The 13539-nt window shown below is 27.2% G+C and overlaps 1 protein-coding gene across 1 annotated transcript in view; it reads left to right on the forward strand.

Annotated features, from left to right (window-relative positions):
* Positions 1-4522: 4522 nt before the first annotated feature.
* The window catches only part of LOC107452856 (nephrin), a 61205-nt gene continuing 52188 nt past the window's right edge, over positions 4523-13539 (forward strand). Inside the window, exon 1 of the mRNA XM_016069478.3 lies at positions 4523-5055. Coding sequence (XP_015924964.1) covers positions 4998-5055 — 58 coding nt within the window. The 5' untranslated portion in view covers positions 4523-4997. The remainder of the gene's footprint in view (positions 5056-13539) is intronic.

A 13539-nucleotide genomic window follows, 5' to 3' on the forward strand; every position in this document is an offset into this window, starting at 1 on the left:
TATATATATATATATAGTTAAAAGAATATTTTATTGCAGGTTAATAGCTAGCATAAATTGTTACATACAGCTCTTTAAAAATTTCTTAAACGTGTACAGTAAAGGTAACTACAGACAACTGTATTTAAAAAAAACAACAAAGTGTATTTTGTCGTAAATTTAGTTTCCGTTGAATTTATTCTCAAAATATTCAAAATAAATTTTTTCCCTTTTCTGCTCTAAGTGCAGCTGTCCTTACTGCTTTGATTCCACTGTGGGATTTCCTTTTACATTTTTGTCCTGCTAAGAACACCAGCGCATTTAATATTCAGCATTGCAATAAAATGAAAGAGATACGCTAAGAGCTTTTTATCCCGGGTATAGATATTAAAGGACAAGACGGTTTGTATATTTTATATTTTTTCCGTGCTCTTACAGAATTGGCTGCAAAATTTACTGAAAAATCTACTTTTGTACCGAAAATATCCAATTGATGCAGCAACTGAATATATGCAGTAATAAAAGTCTAAGCTATCAACCTTCGTAGTTGCCTCCCTTTCATCTTTTTTTAAACCGGTATTTGATAAAATAATATTATTTCAGAAATAATATTTTTGTCCTTCTTATAGTTTTATGTGAGTGTCTCACTATAGTATCAAGTGTTTTTACATCAACATATGTTGGTCAACGTTGCAAAGACGCTTGAATATAATAGTCTTTGCTAAATTTAAATTTATACTACTTCTTGATTATTAGTTAAATAAAAAAATTAGTTAGGTTGAATTTCTATGAATTTAAATTCAGGAGAAAGAGTGGATTCCTATTATATTAAAATTGTAAGTCATTGCTTATTAAATTATATACCAAGTAAAATTAGAGCTAAATTAAAATTTTAAAATGGATTTATTAAAAAAATGTTTGGTAAAATATGCTTAATTAATAGCATTTCAAAACATAAATTATTTAAATTTTTTTTTCAAAGCCTACTTCAGCATAAAAAACAATCTGTAATGTGACAGCTTAATTCTATTTTATCAAGCTGATGTGATTATAAAGTTCTTTACACTACTTACAATATTAAAATAAGCTTAAAAATGTGCCGTCCATTATTTTGCGATCAAGATTCAAGCGAAACATGACTTGAATAATGGACAATTTATTTTAAACGTAAGTAAATTAAGGATTTCAGTCGAGGAGAAGAAAAAAAATAAGCCTTTTTTTTCATAAGAGAACCGAAAACCTTTTGCTTCCATGTAATCTCTGAAGCCGTACAGCTTTGCTTATTATGAAAATACTACAATCTTCTTACACAAGTTTCTGGAATTATTATGTTAACATAGGATAAAATATTAAAGAAAAACACAACTAATGCACTCAATTATTATTACAACACATTATGTGAGTTTTTAAAATCTTTGCTTATAGAAAAAAATGGTTAATTAGAAAGGAAGTAGGGTTTTCTCTTTATATTAAAGTATGTGCAATAACGTGGATAGCAACGTCTCAAATGAGAAAAAAAGATTGAAAAAAAAAACATAATTATATATAAACTACTGTAGTTATAAAATATGGTTGTCTGTCTTTTTTAATATTCGACGTAAAAATACAGAGTTGTTCAATAAATCAGTAAATCGCACACTGAGAAAAAATTATCATCAAAATTGCTAGAATATGGAAAAATTTAACGTGTCTGTAGCTCCATGGGAAGAACAAAAAGCTCGGTAATTTTTTTTCCGAATTGCTTTGATTATGATTTTGGTAAAATAACCAATGAAGTAGTTTTATAATCTGTGATAAACTCAGTAAAGTTTACTTTTTAATTTTTTAATTTTTAAGTAGTTTTCTTTACTTAATCTTAGTTTTATTAACTGGAAATATGTTTCTTTTCTTACTAGAAATTATGTCATTACTTTACAGGATGGTAGTTTTACTATTGTTTTTTCTTCTGTGCATTTGATTTCTTAATAAAATAAATATTATAATAATTATTTCATAATAAAACGTTTTATAATATATTATTATGTAGCGTCCTCCTTCCAGTTTTTATAAAATCACTTATCACTATCAATACATTTTAATCAGATGAAATTTTAATCTTTTACTACATAAAAATATGGATTTGCTCAGACAAAACTAGACATTTTCATTCGGCATCAACGTAGTCTGTCTGAAAGGGATCTTAAACTTTAAGAGATTGCTGTTTATATAGTACGAAACTTTTGAAAACTTTACTTTAAACAAAATATCTTGAAGTTTTATGAATGTAATCCATTATGCATTTTAGGTTACCTGATACATTATTTTTATTCTTTAGAATCGAACGATTTTTTTGATACTGAGCACGAACCAAAACAATTTGATTTGTAAAATAAAATCATCTGTAAGTGTCTTTGCGATTGATTTGTGAAATAAATTGCATGAATTAGAGACAAAAAATTGAGCTTTTTATAGTCTGTGTCATCTTGTGAAAGCTGATCTTACGGAGATCAAATGAATTTTGAAGTTTCAGAGTGAAGCTAATGAATCATCTCACGCTAACCAAACATTACAAACATGGCATGTAATGCTGTCCCTGGAAATAAACATTTCACAGTCATTTCCTACATTTTTTTAAATTTTCAGAATATTTACGACCGTTATAGGTAGCGTTTTGATTTACGTAATGTTTTACAAAACAGTATAAAATTATATTTTGAAAATTAAATAATTGTTAATTGCTTGATTTAATGTCTCTGAGAGGTAGAAATAAGTTATTCTACTGATTATATGCAATGTAAATTAATAAAAAATGTTAATTACGGTATAAAGAGCCGACACTTTTGGTTTACTTACGTAATTTCCATTTGACCGTAAAATCCATTTTTACCGTAAAATATTATACCGTAATTATTAGAGTAATGTTTATTTAATTAGAATGATTCACCGATCTTACAATTCTTGTTGCTGTAATAATACGGTACATTCGAGCTATTTTTCTGGTAAAAATTGAATTTGAGGTGCCATCATTTCTGCCATTATTTTTTACTATAATTTGATCCTTAAAGATTTACAGTGAAGCAAATATGGAGTCAGCTTAGAGTGATGCATTAAAATTCCAAACAAATGGTTCGTTTCTCAAATTACGTAGATAATCAGTAAACTAATTAAATTATTAGCATCTATCCTACTAAGCAATATGAAGTTAAAATAAGATCTGTACTGGAACAGCAGTAACTTTCCTGTAGACTTAAATTAACTTAATTATATTTATTTATGTTTCGCTATCTAAAAACTCAAGTTACTGCAATCAAACAATCCACACATTGAAAGAATCGATCACCAATCACTTAAAAAACTACAATCGAATAATTTAACCTTTTATAAATAGGGAAATTAACATAATCTCATTTATTTACATTTTAATATCTAAAGAATCAAGTCAATAAATACAAACAAACAATTAAAACATTATTTGATAGATTTACTGACTTTAGTCTTTATTGTCTAAATAATAAAGAATTTGTATTAAAGCCATAATGTACTGTGCTATAATATTATAACTAACTATAAGTAAACAACCTAAAACATCAGTTACTCTCTTTTCTCCAAATAATAATAAACGTTACTCCCTTTTCTCCAAATATTTAATAAATGTTAGGAATTCCAAGTAAACTTTCACACAACGTACACATGAATTGGCTTATGGAACATTTTTTTCTTTGTGAAATTATAAAAAGGAAAAATGTGAACTTTATAGATGCGGAAACATATAATGGACACATTATCATCAGTACGCAATTAAAACTTTCATACCTGTATTAAATTAGTACAACTGTTAAAAAATTCAAATTTTTAAATATTATAGAATTATTACTAGCATTATTTTTCAAATTAAATTGGATTATCAATAAAAGTACAATGCGTGTCTAAACTACATTCAATAATCTAAACAACCAGAGCATAACACATAAAACTAATTTTTTTTCTCTACAGTGATCTTCAATCGATGTTAGAACTTCCAATTAAACTTTCCCGCCATGTACGCATATGTGGGATCATACAACTCTTTCTTTTCCTTGTCAAATAATAAAAAGAATTTAAAGATATGGAAACATATAATGATTACATTACCATTTTATTTAAAACATTTATTCATGTATTAAGTAGATACAACTGTTAAAAAATAGTAATTGCAAAACATTATACAAATATCACACTTAAGTTTTGTCAAATGATGTTCCACATTAAAATGGATTATCCATTTAAGACGCTTATTTATAAGAAAGTTATATTTATTCAAACTTAGTAAGCTGCTTACATATAAATATTTTTATGATAAATAATAAACCAAATTAAAGCAAATAGCTTAGAAAGCTTAAGCCAATGACTTTTAAAAATATATATTTAGAATTAATAATTTTTCCAAGGAAGCTGAAACAGTATTTGTACTTTAAACAGGAGAAGGGAATAGAACGAAAAATCTCATTTTCTCGATACTTGTAGCAATATTTTCAACAAGCTTAAGTCAAAATGAATTACGCTTTCGTCGTATGGGGGCGCTAGTGAAACTGCATCCGTAAAGCCTGAGATTTCAGTTTCCCTGTCAACCTGGAGGAATCAGCATCTCTTCTTCCTTAGAAAATTTGGTGCCAAGAATGATTCTGAGAGTATAGAGGAACAAATCAATGACTCAAAGTGAATGCTATAGAATGATGGGTTGGGAATAAACTTTAAGTCACTCACTCTTTAATTGCCTTTTTTTGCATCATCTTCTGTAAATTATTTTCAAAAACTGTTTCATATTGTTTTAACGAAATTTCTTAAAAAAAGTAAAGTTATAAAGGAATACCTTATGATTAAAAAACTTCAATGGGATATAGAGACTAATAAAGTAAAGAAATAATTCGAAAATAAACTTCAATCCAAGTTAATGCATGCGGGATGAACTGATTTTTCGAGGATATGATATTTGTGCAAACTTTTGATATTTTGAAACATAAATTGTGAGTTGTGATAAGTAAGGAAGTAATCGGAGAATTATGTTTATTATATTGATATTTTCCACATTATTGCGATTTGGAGTGTCTTTTGGAAAAGGTGAGTAAAAAATTTGAACATAAATTTATCTCTCGTAACTCATACATTTACAATTATTATACACTAGCAAATGTTTACCTCAGCATAATCAAAAAATATAAATATTTATTTCTGAATAGTTTAGTTCTAAATGGCGAACATGCACAAAGCCTTATATGCAAAACTTAGTTACAGTGCAAGTCACCGTCAAAATAAATAATTAGACATAATTTCCGATTAAGTTTAGTTTATTATGATTTGCATTAGTACGAAATAAAATATTCAATCACAGAACGATTATATGTAGCTACAATATTTGCTATAGCAACTGGGAAGCGGCAAAGTTTCAAACAAAGTTTTACAAGTGGTGGCATTGAATTTAATTTTCAAAGCCACCTTGAATTATATATACATAAATTTCGCAAGAATCAAAGTGCACAGAAATAGATTTTTAATAATGTAGAAAGTACGGTACTTGAAAAGTTATGGCATTTGATTTAGGTTCTATGCACATAACTTTTATAAGTATGCATAGAAGTTTGAAACACGATAAAAATGTCTACGTAAAATGAAAATAAATTAAATTTATAAAAAAAATTTAGAGTTAAGAATTTATTCCACATCAAACGATAAAAATATAAATACATAATAACATTTTACAGTCTCTGAATTAGTTGTATTTAAAGTATTTTTTAAAACATGCTCGATGATTAATAAAATATTTTCAATATTTATTTATCTTTCATTTCAATATTCGAACAAAATGAAAATAATAATTCATTTTGCCGTTGATTGAATTTAAAGTAAAAAGAGTAATATATATATTATTTTTAATTAATATGATTTTTCTGAACTGTCTCTAAAAAGTTACAGAGTGCAATGCTTGATAAATATGTCTGAAAAGAAGACGCTTTCTTATTGTCTCGTAAATATTTTCTACGAGTGATATTCATTAATTTGGATTTTTAACAGAGCTATTTATATCATTAATATTTTTTAAATATTTAATCGATTTTGTAGAACCTATGCTTTTTTAATAAACTAATAAATTAGTAATCGGTAATTTTAAATAAAATATTAATCGACATTAATTATTAAAGATACTACCTAAGGAAACGGCAAGTGAGGATCCATTAGCCTCCCAAAATCTCATATTAGAGATAGTGAAATTTAGAAAAGCGTCATTAAAGTCATAACAAGTTAAAGTCATTAGTCACGAGGTCATTAAAGTCGTAAGTCATGGGGTTACTATATAATGTAAATCATTTGCTTAATCTTAATACCAGTTAACTTTGCTGTAAATTTAAACCGATAGTCTAAAGTTACAGGTAATTGTAATTATTACTTATTATATTTTTACACATTATTTTATGACTGGTACTCTCGACTTTTATGACCTCAAAAAATTTGGTTACGCTAAACGTAAACGTGATTCGGAAACCATATTCGTAGAGTTACCATATTCTACCATACCATTTACTATGTTCTTGGAGTTCTTAATTTATTTTATTATATGATACTATGGAAAGCACAGAAGCCTAGAGTATTACCATATAATTAAATTAAAGCAATTAATTTACAGATTAATTTACAGACGGGTTTAATTTACAGATATTATATTATGACGTTGAAGCGATTATTTTTTTAAAAGGTGTGGAGGGCAATATTGCATTATATCAAGTAAACCTCTTTTGTTGCTGAAAATTTTATTTAAGTTTAAACAACGCATAATTTAAACGAATTTGTATATTTCCTTTCGGGTATAGCTATGGTTTCATTTGTTTTTCAAAATCCTTAAAAAAATTTATTTTCTTAAAATTAAGCATGTAATCATTTCCTAAAATTCTTTGGAGTGAATACTTTGAGGGTGTTGAAAACAATGTTAATTAAGATGTAAATATTTATAGGAGTTAACTACAGCAGGAAAAATGCTTTTAGGTTTAGAGCAGAATTTACTTTGATAACATTTGTTATAATTTTTAATATATGTATCATTTCTTTGAAAAATTGGTCTTTTTTCTTTACTTTTTCATAGAACGTAATTAACAGCATTGGACTTCACTTTCAAATCGCCGTTTTTTTTATTTCCCAAGAAAGTATAAAGTAAAATTATTCTTATGATTCAGATACGGATTTACTGTTACGCATATGTGATTCTATTAAGATAAATAAATAACAATGAATGAAACAGGAAATATAAATAAATTGAAATATACTTACCCTATTTTTTATTCTATGCTACTATCCTGCATTTTACATGATTTAATGCGTCTTATTAAAACAGTGTTAAGAAATTCGATAAAGATCAACCATAACTTAAAGATGTGATTGATTCATATAATACTCATGTAATAAAGATAATAAAGATAAAGATTCATGTAATATTTTAGAGAGATTATTTAAGAGAGGTTAGGTAAATGCGTATTCAGATTCTTTAAATCTAAAAATTCCGTATTCAACCAGTAATGATTAAAAGTTTCAGGTGTTATTACTCGTGAACGATTTAATTTACGCTAATCATTAATAACGCTATGCACAATTACTTTTGTTCTTTTAAGGAAAAGAAATCTAAGGTTTTAGCTGTTTAAGTACTAAAAAAACTTGCCAACTTAATTTTAATAATATTGAAATTAGGATCACTCAAACACAATTCAATGATTAGAATAGAACAAACAAATATTCAAACAACAATTTTAATAAATGAAATTAAGCGAAAAATATTTAAAAAAAGTTTCGCTTAGGTAAAAGAAATATAATTTTAAATTTAATTTAAAACTTATGATTATATTGTGTTAGATAATAGAAAAAGAGGAATGAAAAAATGGTCATCATAAATTTATAGGTATATTTCATTTCATGAATTCACAACTATTATTGATGCTTAAAAACGTCCCACGAGTTTCATGTTCTATTTTTTGGACACTACACAAATAAAAATAACAGAACGATTTCTAAATTGATTCGTAATGATAATAGAAAAAAAAAATAATGTAAGAAGGCTGAAATGTGGTATTAATGCGTTGCGTGAGAAATTTTGTGTAATCATCAGTTGCACTGTCACATATTCCAGCAAATTTTACCGTTCTCATAAACTTGCGTGTAGGTTTGAAGACAGTAAATCACGCGTTTTCTACACGCGATTGCTCTTCCAAGGATTTCAATTAACTCTAAGCATTTGCAAATATAATTAATATATATCAGTATCAAAAAATAAAATGTAGCAGATAAAAATATTATTAATTATAATACAATGTCTGAAAAATATTTTTATAGGTTTCGCATTCATTAGTGATTCTTCGTTCTATTCATTCCTCGAATTATAAACTTCGAGATAATACTCCACCCATAAAGATCGATATAATGAGATCTTTCCTGAGTATAATAAAACTGCGGCCAATTTTTATGATAAATTGCGGCTGTAATTAGTTGGAAATTGGGAGGGTGTAGCAGCAGTAAAAACTGAAAGAATTTCCTTCTTGAAGACTTCGTTAGATCCAGTCTTTCTTTAGAAGTTCGAAAATCATGTCAGCGACTACTATAATGAAAGATTTATGACGAAATTAGTTTAAATTTTGTAAAAAAAGGCATTGTACGTTGAATACTTTCCAAATTAATGGCTCTTTTGAACATTATTTTATAAAATTTATTAACAATGGACTGTAACATTTTAAAGTCAAATAAATCAGTGTCTAACAAAAATAGACAGAAACTAATATTCAATATCTAAGAATAACAATAATAGATTATAATTCAGTAAAATAAACTAATTATTTATATTCATCCATAATGTGAATTTCATATTATTTTCTTCAGCATAGAAATAGACTTCTTTTTTTGTAAATATCTTGGGCTAACTCAGCTGTTACCACAAGAACTCTGTTAAAACTGATATATTTTTTCAAACCAAAACCTATTGAGAATGTGTTGGATTACTCAGATTTTAATAAATGTTTGGAACTTTTGAACACTTCACAGAGCAAGATAATCTCAAAAATGACTCCCTCTAGCATGAAAATAGTGTCATCCAACATTCTAATATTCCCTCCAACATTCTAATATTTCCAATAAAATAAATGAATATTTTCCCGTCAATCTTTCGGGTTAAGTAATTTAAAAATTGCTCTTTAAATATTTCCAAAACTTACTTAATATTTTTATTATATAACAAATCACTAAAAATGACTGAACAACTGAAAAATGACTTTCAATTTAGAATTTAGCTTGCTCCTTAAAATGTGAAAAGAAATAGTTTAATAAAAAGCAGAAATTAATTAACTGAGATAAATAAAATTATGTAAGTTGTTTCCTTCAGTTTATTGAAATCAAATATCCGAAATTCAGAAATATAATAAGAGCGCTGTACTTAAATAATATAAATTTCGAACATCCGATAAACTTTTATTACTAGCAATTAAAAATCAAATTATATTTTTAAATTATTCAACTAATGAAATTTATCTTCAAATTAAGTTGAAGTTACTTCACGAAACTTTAACTATGTAATGGTTATTTTATTTAAACAAACATTATCCCCATTCTTAATAATATTTGAAATAATTTTGTTTCCATGTTTCAAGCATTTTTTAAATCATTAAGAAAAATTCTAAATCTTACCTGAAAATTATCCAGTCTTATCTTCCATGTCCTTATCGATAATGCATCTGCATCTTCTAGCTATTCGTAAAACTCAATTTTTATAGTTCAACAATTTTCATTGTTCATCAATCTTTCAAGATTAGCTATTTTCGGCTTTAATGGACCTTTTTTTACTATTTTAAACTACTAAGAACAATCAAAGGTCTGCAATTATAAATTTACAAAATTTCTTTTTTCAGCTGAAGCAAAATGAGAATAAATGTTAGTATATAAACTTAAAACGGTGACAAAATCATGCCAGTCGATGCGGAACATAGGCGTCAACGAAGAATAAAACCGTCGCGGTGCCTTTTATTTGAGAACAGATCAAATGCGTGTTTAAGAAAATGAACACTGCTTTAAATGCGCTTCTAAGAAAATTGTCGCAGCTCAAAACTCATGGTTAAGAAAATCAACGCAGCTCCAAAACCCCAACCTAAATTTTATAACTAATTGTTAAATTTTGTTCTTATTTATCTTACTGTTTTTAACACTAAATATAATCATTACGGGGCAAAATCCCAGACGCGGTTTTCCAATCCTGTTTTGCAAAGCACTCTCCTGTTTGGCACTTACCTAAATAAATAAAAAGTAATTCTTGAATTTTTTTTTAGCTCAGGTAACAAATTTTAAAAGAAATAAAAGCTTGCATTATAGTTGCAACAACCTATAACTAAGAAAAAAATCTCCAAAAAGAGGGCTCGTCGTTAAAAATCGCTGGATTGTAAATTAGCATCCCATAGGGGTTGAGATGTCTGGGCATATTACAGTTGTAACTTTGTAAGAAATCTCGTCGGATTCAGTACACTGAACAATAAAATGGCCTTTAAAAGTCTAAATTCGAACAGTGAAAGTTAAATATCAATATTATCAATTTATTCTATCCCTAACGACATTGTAAGAAAATTGTTAACATACAATTTTAAAAAAATATACTATTCGTGATGTAAGAAAACTAACGATATAACATTACGAATTTATTTTGATTCGTTAGTTTATTTTTTAGAAAAAGAGCACTTTTCATAAAAAAAAGTTTGAAATACAGAATCAAATGCTATGCCTATTTTCTTAAACACGATTTTTTTTTCTGTGTCCATTTTCATAAACACGCATATTTTGAGGCGTGTCTTTCTTTCTTTAAAATACATTTAGTGTTTTGTCCAATTTTTAAACTTGTATTTAGAACAGCGTCCATTTTCTTAAGCACGCATTTTGAGCTGTGTCCAGTTTAAAAAGTTCATAGACAAAAATATTTTTCTTGTCTTTTAAATCCAATCGGTGATTAAGTGAAAATTTCAAAATAAGGTTTCCGCATAGTAGTTTCGCAGGACTTTAGAAACAATCATATATTTAGGTTTTACGTTCGTTTATTTGCTTCCTCTTGAATCTCGTTTTTTTTACAAAGGTGTTTTTATGATCTATTAAAATTTTTTTGAGAGAAAGGTGTGTATTTTCATTATATTGTTTCCTTGAAAAAAGGTTTTCGCTTTGTATTTCTGTTTCCCCAATCATGACAACCAGCACAAATAAGGTTCACAACTCATATTTTTTTAATCTAAATGACAAAATTTTTAAAAAAAAACAGCTTTAAAATCATTTTTTATTCCGTTAGGATAAAAAGTTTAAAATAGCAATATTTTTGTTGTATTGAAAAAAGGTTTTTAGGGTAAACGCTTTCGCGACAGCAAAATAAAAATTCAGATGCAAGATTGCTGTTTAGCTACATACTTTCTGAGAATTAAATCTCAGCAAATATTTTCAGGAATACTTTAATGCTCGTACAGGAGTAAGTAATATATTGTGTTTATTTTTTTAAAAAAAAATTCAAAATTATTAGTAAATAAACGTATGATAATTTTAATTTAGTTTCCACCAATAGTGTTTTACAATACACTACCAGCACACCTTTGTTATATTCATTTCCTGTGCATGATTTAAATTTGAGTTTAATCACTTTACTGAAAATTTTATTTTATTTAAGAAACTTTATTTTGTCATTTTTTATCTTAAAAAGAAAAGTCTGGTTGCAAAATGATAAAATTTTTTTGAGCCTTTAAATAACAGTCTTTAAATTTTAAATATATTTATATTAAGCGCATAAGTTTTGTTAATTCAAATTTCGTATTAAGTTCACCAATTTATTAAAGATATGATTAAACGTTATTTAATAATTATTAAAAATATTAGCAGTGTTGCGTACATGTTATCGATTTTCAACTTCCACACATTTGCTGTTCAATACATTTAAACATCAGTAACATAGCCTGTTACTACAAATGATATACATTCTTTTTTGCACAAGTTAGAAATGCTGAAAAAAATATTTGAAATTTTTCTGAAATAAGTAAACGTCCGCATATAATAGTTTTGCTATTCAAAAAATACGCAGTTTAAGTAAAAATATTCTTCCAAAAGCAATTTAGAACTTTAAGCCCTCAGCGTTTTGAAAAAATAAGTGTTTTTAAAATCTTTTTGTGGCAGACCATTAGCCGAGAAACGCTTGACTTAAGCTAAACTTTTGAAACTTCAGAGGATAAAATCTGTACCGTTCTAGGCAAGTTCTTAATGTTTATTTTTCTTTATAAAATATTTTGAATTTCACACACAGTAGAAGAAATTGAAAATTTATGTTAAAAATTTTTCTTCTCTTAGTTCAGAGACTTTTTTTCGAATTTTAAAGAATCATTAACGCAAGTAAATTCTATAACCAGAAGAAAACTTTAATAAAAAATGTACATTTCTATAAATTATAGATTAAAACATTGTATAAGTTTGAATTTTTTATTTTTTGATTTGATAAATATTTTATTGACATTTTTATTTCGATATCTACTTTTAGCTTACGTTTCTTATAAGAATTAAAAAAAATATCAGCATGTAAATTACACTAGAAGAACATTACATTACTGTTTTGCTTATTTATTGCAGTTTTCTTTGTTTAGTTAACTCAGTGACGAAAGTGAAACTTAAAAGTTAGATATTCCTTCTTCTGAAATTGGCTTGGAATCCAGTAATTTGTAAATTTTGAACTTTATGTGATTGTTCGAGCCTTTACTTCTTTTCTTTATTTTTAACAAAATAAGTTCTCTAAAAGATAACAGCTCAGATTTTGGAGTTAAAGTATTTTATTTTGTCATAAAGTCGACACACAATATGCACTGCTTGACGATTTCTAAGGAACAACTGATTTATGAAAAATGACGTTCCCGACGACCCACCAGTATCCATAAAATCATCAAGTGCAGAGGGCGTGGTAAAGCATTACCCGTTATATGAACAAAGTGAAGTGTATACAAGCTCTTCATTAATTCGAAAATTCACGCTGTTAGGTGTTAAACCAGCATAGCTCAGTAGGTTGTTAAGCTTATTTCTGTGAAATTCAGGGTGGTGTTACAATAATTAAGTTCTAAATATCAGCAAGATATCATTTGAGTTTATGATAGTGGGAGAGCAGTTAAACGACTGGAAACAAGTTAAAGTGTCAATACTGTGGCCTCAGTAATTGGAATAACAACAAGTGTCAGTTCGCGATTGGGAAAAAGCCGCTGAAGCTGCATACCGGTGACTGTGGTAGAAACACCACACAAGACGATCGATATATATCCTGTTAGCACAAAGTTTTAATTTTATTAAAGTTTAAAAAGAAAATGATTGGCCACTAGATGGCAGTAGCAATTATGTGTAGAGAGAGCGTAGAGGTGCGCGCGAAATGAGCCTGATGTAAAGAATGATACAATTACTGATGTCTGTAAATATTGTTTGTAAATAAATTATTAATATGCTAAAATAATCAAGCTCTTACTTCCTCCTACCCCCCAACTTGCCCGAACCGAGCTACTCGATACCTGACAAATTATATGATTCCAATAA

The sequence above is a fragment of the Parasteatoda tepidariorum genome, chromosome 3 (assembly GCF_043381705.1).
Source record: "Parasteatoda tepidariorum isolate YZ-2023 chromosome 3, CAS_Ptep_4.0, whole genome shotgun sequence".
Classification (NCBI taxonomy): domain Eukaryota; kingdom Metazoa; phylum Arthropoda; class Arachnida; order Araneae; family Theridiidae; genus Parasteatoda; species Parasteatoda tepidariorum.